We start from the raw sequence: 15,409 nt of genomic DNA on the forward strand, positions 1-15,409 counted from the left end.
ACTAACTATATTTTTCTCGCTCCCTTTCTGCTTAACGGTGGGTACGTGCCATTGTAATCGCATTATCATAATTATCATCACCGTTCTCATGCGTCACGAACAGGCAGCAATGGAGCCAGCAGCACCGGAACAACCTCCCGCAACCAGGTAACGATTTCACCTACCTCGACGTAAGGAAGATGTTGACGCTGCCATTAGCGCTGGCCTCTTTTCACGTTCACAATATACGCGAGAAAACTATAAGCCGTAGCGGAGACCACACACCCACCAAACAACGCAGTGCGGCTTTTTAGATGATGTAGTGATATTAACTGAATTTTAATGAATGTTCGTGTAAAAACATTGATCGCTGTTTTTATAGAAGGAGTCAGACTTATTTCTTTCACCCCCCGACAAAACTTGTCGATGTGCCGTGCGCTCAACCTAACGTAAGTGATTGAAAGCGCACTTACCGTGTTCATTGGTGTTCGCACCTTGAAACCAACCACGCGTAACAGTTCTTACACTTTACCAACTTGCTTTATTTAGTCTGCTCAATAGCGTCCGCTGTATACTTACTTTCACTGCTGTTCTTCAAACTCTGCATTTCTATCATGACATGTCCTGATGACATTAATTTATCCTCCCCCCCCCCTCTTATGTAATACCTTTAATAGATGACGATGATCAGATAATAACACACATTAAGGAAAAAACAACAACAAAAAAATCTCAACTTATGCAAGCCCTATAGCTGAGTTATGGGCACAGTCGCCAGAGCATTGCTGCATGGAGTGTTCCAGATAAACACATTTAAGTCGTTACGGGACGGCACGAACGTAAAGCTTATTGTGCCGAGCCGGTTCATCAAGGGTTCAAAATGACCGTTGAACTCTAACCCGAACCAACTTTCTGTTTTTCGCTGCGACGTCATGGTTCAACACCACCTAATTCAAAATTTTTACACTTTGTCCATGGGTATATAAACCCTCAGGTGGTCGATCTTAAGACGTGTAAATATTTTAGTACCACCCGAAAACTTACAGCACATAAAATTCGAGGTAAGGAAAGGAGGGTAGTCAAATACCCTTCAGTCAGAAACCCCTCCCCTGCCTATATATGGAGAGATGTCTTATCTTTCTCGTAAATAAAAAAAAAAACCAGTCCTTGAACGACAAAGTGCGCCAATCACTGTTGGGTATGTCTTCGCGATTCTACTACGTCTTTGACTCTTTGTATAGCCAAGCGCATAAAAAATAAAATTTGACTTGATTGTACGGCAACGTTCTTCTCTTTGACCCGCGTTTTCATTTACACTGCTTGAACCAGTGGACGTACTCATGTGCGTCCTAGAAGACGACCAGCTTAACGTTAGTGCACCGGCGACAAGTATAGTCGTTGGCAGGCAGCGAATGAGCGACTGACCCAAACACCCATCTCGATGGTTACGAATCGCCGCAGGCCTCCACCGGCCACGACTCGATCTTTGTGCCCGGCAGGTTGCTACTGTTGCTTTCACCTCCGGAGCCGCTCCAGCATCCAGAGTTTTGCCGCACTCTGTTTCGTAAGTGAGACGCCGCACGGACATTTTTCGCAGCTGCAGGCTTTTGAACACACAATCAGGACGAGAACGGGCTGCGGTAGAATGCCACACTAAAGATCACTATCAGATTGTTGTGCTCGCCATCACGCATACAATTATGACTGAATATAAAAAATTGTGATCGCTTATGAATAAATGTAAGACTATCAATAAGAACAAACCTAGAAATATGGCCAACCTGGCAGTCATCTATGCACGAGAGCCCTGCTAAGTGGCTTCCGTTCCAACGCTAAGTGTTTTTGTGGCTGCTAATGTAACTGTCACTGACACTAAGCATTAAAAGTTCGTCATACCTTCTTCAATATTGCCCTTCACCGAGCAGTGATAACGGAACTTTTGCAAACCTTTAAAACATTGGGGTAGCTACAGCGGTGATTCTTGTAGACAGCCAAAACAGTTTTTCGCGCATATTTACAGTTCAAGAAAAAAACAGATATACACCACGCATCGCATGCAATAGCGCGCGCCGGGCGCGATCAGTTTCGATTTCACCCGTCAAGTTACATAATGAATAGTTAGAACTACGTGCATCTTTAACAATTTCTAGTGCGTGTGCGCGCGCGTGCGTGTGTGCGTGCGTGTGTGTGTGCGTGCGCGCGTGTGTGCGTGCGCGCGTGTGTGTGTGTGCGCGCGTGTGTGTGTGTGCGCGCACGCGCGCGCGCGTGTGTGTGTGTGTGTGTGTGTGTGTGTGTGTGTGAGTGAGTGTACGAACAAACGAAAAATGACACTTCATTGAGAAACTTTCTGCCGTGGTCAGGGCTTTGTGAATGCATGCACACATAAGATTGCGATGCGAACTTTTCAAATAAGCCCCCGTGTATGCATACTCAATGTTAACAATAACAAATCCCCAAGATGCGTATAATCACACGCGCAGCATTTCGAATAGTAATAATAGCAGACATAGCGGATCAGAAACAGTTATTGTAGATGTGTCACGGTAGCGTAAAAAAAGAACGAACATAGCATACAAGATAGCGGTGCATTTGTGACTCAGTGGCGAATATAAAGTCATGCTTAAGGAACGTTCTTAAGTAACACTCACCTTCAATCAAATGCACATCAGCAATATAGTATATCGGCATGGACGTCATGATAATGGTAATAATTGTACTTGCGCGTTCTGGCTACGTAACTCGTCTGGCTGATGTCGCCAAAGGTATGACGTGAAACTCGGTAAATGCTGAGAAAATATTTTATAAGATCAATAAAGTCGGTTCCTGCATGGCGCACCTGCCAACATCGACACTACCGTGACGTCTTGCTACGAGCTGATGATTTGACATTTTTTTGTGGCTAGTTTAATGACGTGAGGCACCAAAACATTCAAAACGGCCGCTCGTGTGCACGGACTGACAGATCCACGGAGCGGAGTGGCCGTGAAAACGTCACGACGACTTCCGCGAGCACGTGATGAGAAGCTCATACGGTGTTGTGACATCAAGCTACAGTACATGAGCCGGAACTATAGGATAAACAAAAAAAAACTGTGCTCCCTTTTTCTGGGTGCGCTCACACTTACCAGCCCATTTTCTAGGCTTTAAGGGCTTGGCCCATCAAGTGATACGAAAAATTGCCAACTGAAACATTTTGTGTCAGTTTTCCTTTCAAGCAATGCGAGCCCTTGGCGGTATGCCGTCCCTCTTGCTACACATTCTAGAAAAGCTTTTAGCTGTTTAACTGTGACCATAAGTGGATGAAGCAATTGCTGCACAAAAACCGATAGGCTGATACTTTCCCGATTTTTTGTATATGTGCGTAACGCGCAGTGTTGCAGTTCATGGTTAAATTTTCGTACAATTCCACTTACTTTCCATCCTTGGTTGGGATTGTTGCAGATTTGCAACGCCCTCTTGCTCCTCATCCTGTTCTTCATCGTCGTCAACCCGGAAGAAGCGACCGTCTACATTAAGCTCAGCATCGTCCACACCAACTTGAAAGGTAACCTTCCAGACCGCGGATATAAAACCATTGTTACGCCAATCTCACAGACGCCACGCTCAGGCCAAGCTGCGTCACTGTTTTAGCAGAAATGTGCGCGCCAAACTACGCTATGCATTTTCTTGCTCCACTGGACTGACTGCCGGTTTAACAACACGGTTCGTGATCCGCTGACACCTTCTCGTGTTGCTCAAATTACTTCACGCTAAACACTGTGTAAGCTGGTATACCGAAGCACTTAATCTTGGACCAGCTCTCTTAAGGGTCTTAGCTGCTCGAATCAAGCGATTAGAGCACTCTTCCAATGTTGCGTGAACGCAGATTTCTCTCGCTCGAACTCGCAGAGGTATCGCTGCTGCCCATACCTTACGTGATCACGACCACGCTGAGCATCATGGTGGATCTGCTCCTTCTCATCGGAATCGAAGATGTGAGTGTGATTATGTAGATTGTTGCTGCAGGCCTTGGTGGAACAGTGGTTAGGATGCTCGGCTGCTGACCCGACGCGTGTTCTATCCAGGCGGTGGCGGCGGTCACATTTTGATGGAGGCTAAATGGCCCGCGTGGGCTATGTCAGTGCACGTTAAAGAACATCAGATGGTCAGAATTTTCGGAGCCCTCCCCTACGGCATATCTTATAATCATATCGTGGTTTGGGGACGTAAAGATATTATTATTATCTTCCTGCAGACGTAACAGCTACGCCTGCGTGAACGATGATGAGCGACTTCGCTTCATCAACAGCATGGAAGGGGACGACACGACCAGCACAAGCACTTGACCCCACCCTATTCGTTCCTACGTGTCGCCATAATTTACGAGACGCCATAATTTGTTTTGAACTGCCAAGGCGTGTCTTGCTAGCATGGCAAGCAGTGGCTCTGAGACTTAAAAAAAAAGCGCCTGTTCACGCTGCGCAACCTTTTAAGAAGTCATCTGGGTACCACTGCGCCGTCTTCGGATGCAAAAACAACCAGAGCAAGATCTCCAGAGATCCAAGAACAACCAGAGCACTGTCTGTGAAGATCCCAACACGATGCATGTGGCAATCGTGCCGGTGCGGTGTATCCTGATTGCACAGATTTCCATCCACAACAAAAAATGCCGAGCTCCGCCGCCTGTGGATATAGTTGATTGATTGATATGTGGGGTTTAACGTCCCAAACTACCATATGATTATGAAAGACGCCGTAGTGGAGGGCTCCGGAAATTTCGACCACCTGGGGTTTTTTAACGCGCACCCAAATCTAAGCACACAGGCCTGCAGCATTTTCGCCTCCATCGATAATTCAGCCGCCGCAGCCGGGATTTGATCATGCGACCTGCAGATCAGCAGCCGAGTACCTTAGCCACTAGTGGATATAATCTCGATCGGCAGAAAACCTATGAGTCCCGTAAAGGTGTGCGAGTAAATATAATTATTACGTTTACTTAAGCCCGACGCCAGCTGTCCCCCTTTACACCAACGTTTGGCGTGCAGTCACGATGCCGGTATAGTATGCGGCACCAAATTATTGCCGTACTTTTTTGCAGGCTACATGCCAGCAATAGGATATGTTATGTCTCACACGTGGATGCAAGCACCGCTTACGTGTACAATTGTAACGGCGTACTATACAAAGAGACGTGATTGGCGCGAAAAGCATAGCTTTCTCGACCTAGTCGAACTACGGCGTGTCTTGACTCGCTACGCGAATCTGTGCTTTCGGTCGGCGTCACCGTAGCATTTTAAAATCTTGTTCTGGTTGGCACTTCCGCCACGCGTGTGTGTTATGAGTGCCCTGCATGAGTGGTAAATGATAAACACATGCAGTGGATGTGTGGATGGGTGCAAGTTGCAGCGAGATTCTAGCGCTACGTTGACGCCAACTTACAGCACTAATTCTACCTTGCCATAGCCAAGGCACGCCACAGTGTGACTGAGTCGAAAGCAATGCTTTCCGCTGTTCGTGTTTCTTTCAATAGCAATAGTATGTACCTGATGAAGTTGCTTACGAAGACTGCAATGCGCGTGCTGTAGACATTCTGGACTGTCTAGGAGGGTCTCCTCGACGTTTCACGCAAAAGTCCAGGAGAGGAAAAGCACGAAACATCATCACAGCTGGACGCAGGTTGTGCAGTTTCGCGTTTGATTTGCGGAGCGTCTGCTGGCGTGGCAGTGCATAGGTGTCGCTTCGCCGCGCTTGCAACAGATGGCGCGACGCGCCTTTTAATATGGCAGCACGCACTGAGCTCGCTGTGTTCTGGTGTTGCGCCGCAAACCCACAGTTGCCATCCGTCACGCAGAACTGTCGAGAGGTGCTGCAAGTCTACATCGGCTGGAGTTCGTTGTGCACGGCGTTTGAGTGTGTCTCGTGGATTGGCTTCGTGGCTTGGAAGGCGAACAGCGAAAACGTGAGTTGCAAAACACTCGCGACAAGGCACACTCAGCGCAGCTTTTGCAGATCACTGGCTTTCTTCTTTGCTTCCTCTATACCCTGAAACTATACCTGTAAACCGAAACTATAATTCAGCCGACAGTATGAAAGAAAAAATAAAACAGGTGGCTGCGTTCTTTGCCCGCATATACTGGACCACAGGTGGCTACAGCTGTGAAAAACTCCTCTTTTCACGTGCCTGCTGCAGAAAACGGTCTCGATAAACAACAATTAAATACGGTGTGAAAGTTCGGCATGTTGATGGTATCACATCACATGAGGCAAAAGAAGGAAGTTTCATATGTGTTTCTCAACGGTGTGTCCTTCAACACCGAGTTGCCTAGGTTAATATCGACGTCGTGCTTGTGCACACGTATATTTATGCGTTTGGATGCACTACCTTGCTATGTTTTAAACTTTCCATGCGATTTATAATGCAGTTAAATAAAAAAACTTCATATACGACGCCAGTTTGATTCGGAACTCCAGCTTTTGCTTTCTCTGTGTTAATAATGGTTAATTTTATAAGTGTCCATGACACAAATCAGGGGTGAAGACAGAAAATTTTTTGTGGAGGAAGGAGGGTTTAGTCATACTTTACGTGTGTTCGTGCGCGCGTTTGTAAGTGTGAGCGCATATATGAACAATAAAAATTTAAAAAAATTAGGGACGGGGTTTGAACCCTCCCAATTACGTCCTGGCTCATGGCTACGCCCCTCACATAAGTGCGCTTTCCGTTTCCGATTCTTGCGAATCTATATGATAGTCTTTGAGGCCATCACTGTAACATTTTATTAACGATATCGTAATTTCAGCGAAAAAAAAAAAGGAAAGTACAGTAATAAAGAGCTGAAGTAATAACCCTTGCAATACGAATACAGGGCATAGGTTTTCCTGTTCATGAAACGTTTACCCTATAGCAGCTGATTTTGACTTCATTTTCAAAGCCATAACGTAGCGTCAATTATTTGAGAACACAGGAATATTATAAACAGCACAGTTGAAGCGATATAGCACACAGCCTATACATACGAGGACTCTATCGGAGTCCGCGCGGTCGTTCGCGCACATCTGACATTTCATCTGTTTTGTCAAAAATGGAAAAGAGAAACAATAAAGCCATAACTAAAACAGATGTTATTGCTTTTTCCTTTCAACTATTCCTTCACAAATATGCTCTTGACCGCTGTGACGGTTCAGAGTTCGTGAATGGCAGCATGCGCGGAAGGCAATTGAAATTAAGGACACTTGGGTGCGATGTGTCTTACCTGCGGCCGCTGTCGAGATTCATTTTTTTTTCTGGGTTCTTTCTGCGCGTGCACTTGTCGCAGCATTTACACGCACGGTCAACGGCATTCGTTATGACGATTGTTATAGCGCGAGAACAGAACGACAACAAAGAGACAAGAAGGACACGAGCGCATCTGTTAGTCCCAGCTGCGTAATTGATGGACGACACGACGCAGAAATTTCAACTTCCGATAAAAAATATTCAATGTCCCTTGCAGCGTGGAGGAGGTTTACTATACGTTGTTCACAAAAGTGTCATAGTTGCTTTGACGTCCAGTATAATCACGACAGCACCATAACTGGGAAAGGTTCTGTATCCTTCACGTATCAAGCCACTTTCACTCGTATTTCGCACTTATAAGTGTACCATAACACTGAAGCATATCTCTGTTGATAATAAAGTTTATTGTTTCTTAAACTTTTTTTTTTGGGGGGGGGGGGGGGGGGGGTTGGCTAGGGTGAAAGTGTGAAGGGTCCAGAGCTAAGCAGTCATGTCAAATTGCGTCGTATGAATAACAATAAGAAATACATGGTTACAACAATAAAATTTAAAGTACAGTAGACAAATTTGGTAAATGGCGTGGAACTAACTCGGTCAACGCTTGCCCCGCCCTTTTCCTCTCCGCCGTGTATTTTTTCGCACTGTTAAACCTCAATAATGGTAAACGAACTAGCCCAGTCAGCCACTTTGTTGTGAACAAGAGGGCGCGTGTTCTCATTCATTCATTCATTCATTCATTCATTCATTCATTCAATCAATCATTCATTTTGAGTCTGTTTGATGTCTGATTCATGTTGTTCATGTTACGTGTTTTCGACATCCGCAATTGTTTTGTACCACCTATGTAGGGTAGTGTTTCCGGTCCTACGCTCAACATGCACAAACGAACTCAAATGAATGCTTGACTGACTTCATTCTTTCACATTGTCATCTCATAAGTGAGGCGCACCTGAAGTAGGCACAAACACTAAAAAAAGCACTCATACTGCAAAGAGGCACATTCTCCAAAGACCTGTTAAAATACCGCACATGAGACGCGAACTTATACGCATGGTAGCTCCATTGTGTAGTTAACAGTGGTACAATATCTTATCAACGCTTGTTGTATAGATGCACGCTGTGTTCATGCTTTGCAGTCCGAAAATTCGTTGGCGAAATTTTCTCGGTCACTTCGAGCTGTGATCAGAGCCGGACAAGGGTCGCCAAGCTGTTGGCTGGTTTATCGCAACTATGCACAGCTGAATTTTCGGGGCAGGCTCATGCAATGTTGTAAATGTCTGGCACATACCCGCAATACTCACTATTCGCCCCGAAGTAGTCTAGCTCTATCGCATGAAGAGTGCGTGGATTGTTGAATGACGGTGTGAAATTTTCGAATATTGATTCCCTGTTCTTTCGTCAGGCATTCAGTTGCAGGCGGGTGCCTGCGCCGTCTGGCTGCAGTTTTCTATAAATAGACTATAGACTGTCTCCGGGAGTTGTTCCCATCAGTGCAGTCAGAACTGTTAACGTATCAAGTGGAAGTATCGGTCGTGCAAGGGATTTATTAAAACTTTACGTGCAAAGGAAAAAACTACCTCGCGATATAAATTAAAGTTGTGCATGCTTAGCTGCTCGTAGAGGTATACCTAACACCCAGTCTTTCTCGCGAAACCTATGCAGATGTTTATGTCGCACATCTCACATTTCTATCGTAACGGTGGTGCACAAAAAAAAAACAATAGCACGGAAGGAAGAAAACTAAAAACAGCGCACACTAACAACTGAGAATTTACTGCAACAACACATAACTCGCCCAGCAGTCCACGCCTCTCACGTTTATGTGTTTGTTGATAACACTTACTTGCGCAGTTAATTTGATATTCCTCTTTTTATGGTGTGGCTCCTGTTTAATAGCGCAGTGGCAGGGCTTTCTGTGTACGTTTACCGCCCGTGGTCCAGCATCTGTATGTAAATTACACGTTAACACACCAGCAGCGTTAGCTACCGTACTAAAGAATACAAAGAATACCGTACCAAAGCTACCGTACCACATAATATTTAAAATGTTAACACAGTTTTCATGCTGTAAGTCCCGCAAAGCTGGGTCACTGCAGAGCTTGTGGGCACGTTTCATCTTCTTTTGTTATTAATGAGCACGCATTGCTGGGGCGGTGATTGGGCACGCGTTGGCTCATGATTATATTAATTTTCTTTCTACGAGACACGGCAAACACTGACAGTACCAGCTCTGCTGTAGTAGTTTCACTGGACTAAATTACCATGTTTCCAACAAAATATCCGTTAAGTACGTTAACACTTCCCTATAACTATTTTGTTTGTTTCGCAGCTTGCCTTCTTCAAAACGCCGTCGATCATTCTCATCGGTGTAGCGCTCTTCAAGGTAAGTTTCCCTGTCGAGGTAATATATCTCGAAGCTTATTTGTTCGCAATTACTCAAGCATCAGACATGAAATACTTGGTCACGCGCTTTGAAATTAAATGTACTAGTACGGTGTACCTGTACACAAAATTATTTCAACTGTTTTTGACAGGAACAATAATGAGAGCAAAGCATGGAGCACGTCGCTAAGTGCAGCGTCCCACAAAATACTCATGACGAGCGTCAAAGAGATGGCTGCTTTGACCGTGTATGTAATACCATAGCCTCCTACATTTCCCTTCGCTGCCGTATTATCGGCGGTCACATGGAAAGCGGCCGTCGTTAGAACTATGGTGGTGGCGCTACCTAAGTAGGGGTGTCTTCAAATAAGTTTTTACGTTTTTGGAGCTTAAATGCAACAAAAATAACGTAAAAAAGTTTTGAAAGGCGTAAACGTAATTATAATTAACCCTACGTAAGTGACGCCGTCATTCAGCAAACAACTCCTTCATTACAAGACATAGCCTCCGAAATTAATAACAAACGCAGAAATTGCCGATCTCGAAGGCCTAGTACAAAAACCTTTACCCCTACGTAGGCAGCGCCGCTATAGATGACAGATGTTTCGCGTTCATTCGGCAGGCAAGGGAAATCTAGGAGGCTATGGTAATACAAAACGATGCCACTGCCACTGCTAGCATGACCGTGGAACCGTTATCTCTCATATGGAAGCTACCCGTGCGTTCAGCGCAGCATACTCGTAGTGACATTTTTCGAAAGGCTGTCCCCGCGAAAGTGTATGTGCAAGAAGAAGCCCACTATTTCTCAAGCGGCGCACCAATCCCCATGATGAGCGTTACAACAACCCATTGATAGCTTAATCAGTGAAATAGTAGCGATGACTATAGCAACGGAGACTTGCACATGTTACAAAAATGCGTAACCGATTACAATTACTTTCTTTAAAATGCAATTGATTGCAGCATTCAATTACAGCCACAGTAGAGTAATTGAGATCTCACAGAAATGCAATAGATTACTTTTGCGTTACTTTTATTCATACTTTTATTGCCGTGACACAATAGCACCAGCCTGCAGTGACTATAACGAATCACCGTAGCTTGCGGAGTATAGAGAGGGCTGGAAGATTGCATGGAGGCTGAAAGCTTATACTGTGGCTTCTGTTATACTATAGTGTTACGCGTTGTCAACTGTCAACAGAAGCTGATTTTCGAAATTATCGGGGCTAATGCTTTCGCGTTTCCTCGTTAGGAGGTCTGGCAACTTTCTCAGAGGAAGGTGCTGTTACAGTGAATCTTCACTTGAGTGAACTTCAAGGGACCCAAAGAAATACTTCACTGAAAATTCACTAAACTGAATATGGAACAGCATTGGGTACAATTGTGGTAAAGTCATTTAAATGTGCGAATTGTAGTTCATTTTGAAATATTCGGTAATTTTTAATTGGACTAGCCCCGTTAAAGCGCAAGAAGAGACAAAGCTGTTTAGGGGGTCTACGTTTATGTGCACTGCCTCTGGCGCAGCTTGTTGTTACTGTTACACGAAGTCTCACAACTTTCACTATCTTGCAACCTTGGGTATAGAGATACAATATTTGAATATGCCCCAGAGCCATTAAAACTACTTCTGCGCACTTTTCTGCCGGGTTTCGTACGAACACTGGAAACAAGTTCCAAATGTGACAGCTCTACATGTACAAGCGATATTGCCCCGCCGCCGATGGATGAGTGATTTAGGGGCGGCGCGCGTCGGCAACGACAGTGCTGTAGAGCGCTAAACTTCATTGAATTGCAAGAAATTTATGTAGCGCGAGGCGAAAAAACAGACACAGGACGGAATAGGCTGAGAGGACATTTTTTTTTCGCCTCGCGCTACATAAATTTATTTCAATTGCATCACCAACAAGCCCACATCGCCACTCTTGTCGACTTCATTAAATTGACTTTGACAATGAGCCTGAGTTCGCCAATCAAATCAGTTCAACTGAAATATTCAGTATTCAGATGTTCATTTAACTGAAAGAATTTTGCATAGAACGCATAAGAAAACCACCTAGGATTTTCTTGTTGAAGTTTGTTATTCTGAAATGTTCGTTAAACTGACATTCGTATTTAAGAGTGTGAGTTTACTGTATAACGCAGGAATACGTAGTGCAACAGCTCGTGTAGTTGCATAGTGCTTCGATAGTGTCCGTGTCCTCTATGAAGCGCCGCGCTTTGCTGTTGCTGGAGCTCGGGTAAGGCGTTACAGATAAGACCAAGGAAAATGATGAACAAGTGGGATCACCCCCCTTTTCACAGGACGGGAGTTCTATACAAAGTGGTCGTATGTTTTTCGGGATGAGAACTGCCGTAGAAAACTGGTTACAACCAGATTTTGGAGAGAAAAAAAGTAATTGACTGGTGGTAATCACTTACTAGGAAATGTTAATTGCCCAGAACGTTTCAGGTCAAAAGAAATAATTGAATAAATGACAAAATTACATATAAATATAGTTGATTGCAAGTAATCAATTTTTTGTAGCGCGTTACTTACAAATTTGATCAATACCGGCACCTGGCTCGGGAACGTCGCAAGTGTTCAGAGTCTGTGCCCTGCTTTGACGGTCACCCCTAGCGCTACTGGACAATAAGCAGCTTTACTACTAGCAGCATACTAGTCAAGCAAGTTTGTTGTTGTTGCTGCTGATGCTGTTGTGGTAACGTATCGCACTACAATAATAACTCAAGAGCACGCGATCAATTCCCGGTAGCAGCGGAATCGTTTGGATGAGGGCGAAATGTAATATGAAACAAATCATATATTTAGACTTCGGTGCTCGTTTGAGAAGCCCGCGTGGAGAAATTTATAACGAATTCCCCCACTAAGGCTTTCCTAAACAGTTGGTTGGTTTATATTTGATAAGCCATTGCCGCACAAAACGATATGAGCACAAGGAACATATAGGATCGTACGTTGTAAGGGGCACCTATGCTCCTTGCTTTCTTTATAGATCGTTCACCAAGCGGCTCTGTTCTCATTCATTCGCAGGTGTACACGGTGCGACAACTTAGGGACTACATGAAAGTTCTGAAGGACGCCCAGCCCATCGTGCGGGCGCCCAGTTAGCCTCCCAACAAGAAAATCTCATTAAATGCATCTGCCCTCGTCTTGTCAATGTGTTATGCACCTGGTTGGCCTTGTAGAACCATATAGGAGGGAGTTGTTTAGAAAGACAAGAACGCCAATGAAAAAAAAAATGTGGCGAAAGGGCTTGTAGGGGATGATTTAAACTCCACTAACGTGATACCTGAGGAGAAGCGAAACATTTATGCAGTGTGCGCCAGTGTTTCCCGCAGTAATATCTCTACTTTCTACTGATTTACTCGCCATCAGTCCAGTGACGCACCACCACTTTGCAGATATGTTTCAAGAAGTGTTTCAAATAGGTTAGTCTACCGTAGAAGTACAAGTTTGTCGCAGGTTTTAAATAATAAACTTGAGCGTCTTGCTAAATTTCGTCTAGGATACCAACATTGCTGCCAAGCCAAACATGCTTTAGGCAGTATAAATGACAAACCTTTAACTCATAATATGTATAGTGTGGACTAGACTTTTGCTCGCCACCGGTACAGTAACACACCGTCACTTTAGAAGATATGTTTCAAGAAGCGGTATTTCAAATAGATCACATCACCGCAGAGGTCGATGCACGTTTGTCTCTGGTTTTAGATGAGAAACTTTGGCGCCATGGTAAATTTCGTCAGGAACTCTGACACCGCTGCCTAGCCAAACAGTGTTTAGCCATGACAATGAACCTTCAACTCATATGCATAGTATGCATGGAGCGATGGAGAACAGTGGAATTTACTCCATTCTCTTGCCACACACTCGTTTATGATGGACCGTGGTGGCGACATGAGCAGCCTACAAGGCAAAACCTTAAGGTTTCAACTTGTTCTACACTTGCTGCCGACGTCACATTTCAAAGCCCTCATAAACACCACTTTACTCGTCCTTTCGTTCACTGTAGGGAAGGCTCTCATCAGGGAAGCCGCAACGCCCTTTTTGATATTAGTTTTCATGGTCACTGTCCTCTTAATTTTTATGGTGTTACTGACCAGACGGACTTCCGTCAAAACCTTGACGTGAGAATAAAAAAAAATATTTGGATCTAGCGCTTCGCAAACGTTGAGAACGACAGACGAGCATAGCTGAGATCAGGCCTTCGTCACAGAATGGTAATCCCTGACCCTGATGGAGGCCGGACCCCGACCGTAACAGTTCTCCTCTTTGTACATAGCATTTCAAGGCATTTTCCTGCTGCAATAATGTGGAGTGAGAGATCGGCAGTATTGTAAAATTATATATATATATATATATATATATATATATATATATATATATATATATATATATATATATATATATATATATATATATATATATATATATAAAGGAAAGAAGTGTATATTTAAGGGCTCGTTTTTCCGTGTTTTGACACAATGTTAATGAGATCTAACAGACAATAATGCCAAGGAAAGTATAGAGAAAGATATTAGACCGAATTGTAATGTAAATGTGAAGAAAGAAGAGTGGGTGAAAAGATAACTTGCCGTGAGCAGGAACCGAACCTTTGACTTTCGAATAACGCGTTCGATGCTCTACCACTCAGTTACCACGGCGGCTATCCCCCCAGCCACTTTATTGGGTATATATGTGAATTCAAACGTGGGAGTGTCAGTCAGCACCACCAGGAGCGGAGTATGTAGTTAAGGAAGACCATGAGCGTGCGAAATGCAAGTGAGCAGGTGAGCCTGCCGATGTCAGAATGCACACGGTATGGCCCGCAGCAAACCTTTTACACGTGTTCGACCCGCCATTGGCTTAAATAATCGGTATCCTTATTCTACACAACCTCTATTCTGTATACGGTTACCGAACGGCAGATGCATGCGGTCGATTCCAGGCACCGAGGTGCTCTCTTTAGGGCAGTGCAGAAAATAGCACCTCCACCTCTTCGCAAGCCTCTTCTTTCCCTCATTTGGGCTATTAAAGTTAAGCGGTATAAGATCGAACCGATTCGTGGCCGCTCCTTCCTCGCTTATCTTACGTGCAATTGAGGTGGCTCGGCGCGAGTCGTTGCGCACGGCCTCCATGCAGGAAGCTTTGCCGGAAGCGATCCTCTTGTTTTTTCGGAGTCTTCGCAGCCACTGTACTCGCTGTAGACTTCCTCGAGCAAGTGTGTTTGTCAAACAAGCTTCGCGCTGCGTCCCGCGCCGCCGCTTCCCAAAGAAGCACACACGCACATTTCTAAGACACACACGGAAAATGCGCCGAGGAAAGGCAGTAAGACGCTTCTCAGACCAGCTGCAGACGAAAAGGGGCTTCTCGTGGCGCCTTGGCACTCGATTGTCATGGCGAGAAAGCACGCGCCGTGGTCATGGCCTTACGCGTCCGTCACCGTGAAGACGTTGGCCTGGGGCATAATGCACCACTCGAGTTGCGTTCTCTTCAGTGCCATAAAAGGTACCACGTGATATTGAATAAATAAAAAATCAATCAGTTCCGAGATGTGAATAACCGGATAGTGAATCTGAAAGCGCGCGAGTGCATGTCATTGCCTAGCGAGATCACTCGCATCATCATCATCATCAGCAACAGCTTCTTCTTCTTCTTCACTGCTCCGCCATATGTCAAACACCAAATTTCGAGACCATCATTTCCACAGCACTGTCAAACACACATTAGTGCACAAAAGCGGTAAAAAAAAATATATTAGGATGTCACATGTAAAAAAAAATTGGATAACTAAA

At 44.7% G+C, this 15,409-nt stretch overlaps 2 protein-coding genes across 5 annotated transcripts in view; one reads left to right on the forward strand and one right to left on the reverse strand.

Moving 5' to 3' along the window:
* Positions 1-15,409, reverse strand: part of LOC119180114 (uncharacterized) — a 42,587-nt gene that overhangs the window by 11,939 nt on the left and 15,239 nt on the right. The window contains exon 1 of one of the 4 annotated variants that reach the window (XM_075882164.1): positions 9,075-9,319. The exons of the other annotated variants lie outside the window; for them this stretch is intronic. The gene's annotated coding sequence lies outside the window, so the exon portion shown is untranslated. Of the gene's footprint in view, positions 1-9,074; positions 9,320-15,409 lie in introns of those variants that run through there. 4 annotated transcript variants of the gene reach the window in all.
* LOC119180135 (uncharacterized) lies at positions 96-12,828 on the forward strand. The gene is made up of 7 exons (XM_075882166.1): positions 96-147; positions 1,441-1,543; positions 3,421-3,523; positions 3,868-3,953; positions 5,810-5,917; positions 9,561-9,614; positions 12,645-12,828. The coding sequence occupies exons 1-7, from the start codon at positions 110-112 to the stop codon at positions 12,720-12,722; spliced, it is 570 nt and encodes a 189-aa protein (XP_075738281.1). The 5' UTR covers positions 96-109; the 3' UTR covers positions 12,723-12,828.

This window comes from Rhipicephalus microplus, chromosome 2 (assembly GCF_043290135.1).
Source record: "Rhipicephalus microplus isolate Deutch F79 chromosome 2, USDA_Rmic, whole genome shotgun sequence".
NCBI classification, from domain to species: Eukaryota; Metazoa; Arthropoda; class Arachnida; order Ixodida; family Ixodidae; genus Rhipicephalus; species Rhipicephalus microplus.

What these genes read in the sequence shown, in the direction of transcription:
- LOC119180135 (XM_075882166.1), top strand. Translation starts at nt 110, where the DNA reads ATGGAGCCAGCAGCACCGGAACAACCTCCCGCAACCAG. An exon ending in CGTCCACACCAACTTGAAAG is followed by an intron (nt 3,524 to 3,867) that starts GTAACCTTCCAG and finishes TCGAACTCGCAG; the next exon opens with AGGTATCGCTGCTGCCCATA. An exon ending in TCGGTGTAGCGCTCTTCAAG is followed by an intron (nt 9,615 to 12,644) that starts GTAAGTTTCCCT and finishes ATTCATTCGCAG; the next exon opens with GTGTACACGGTGCGACAACT.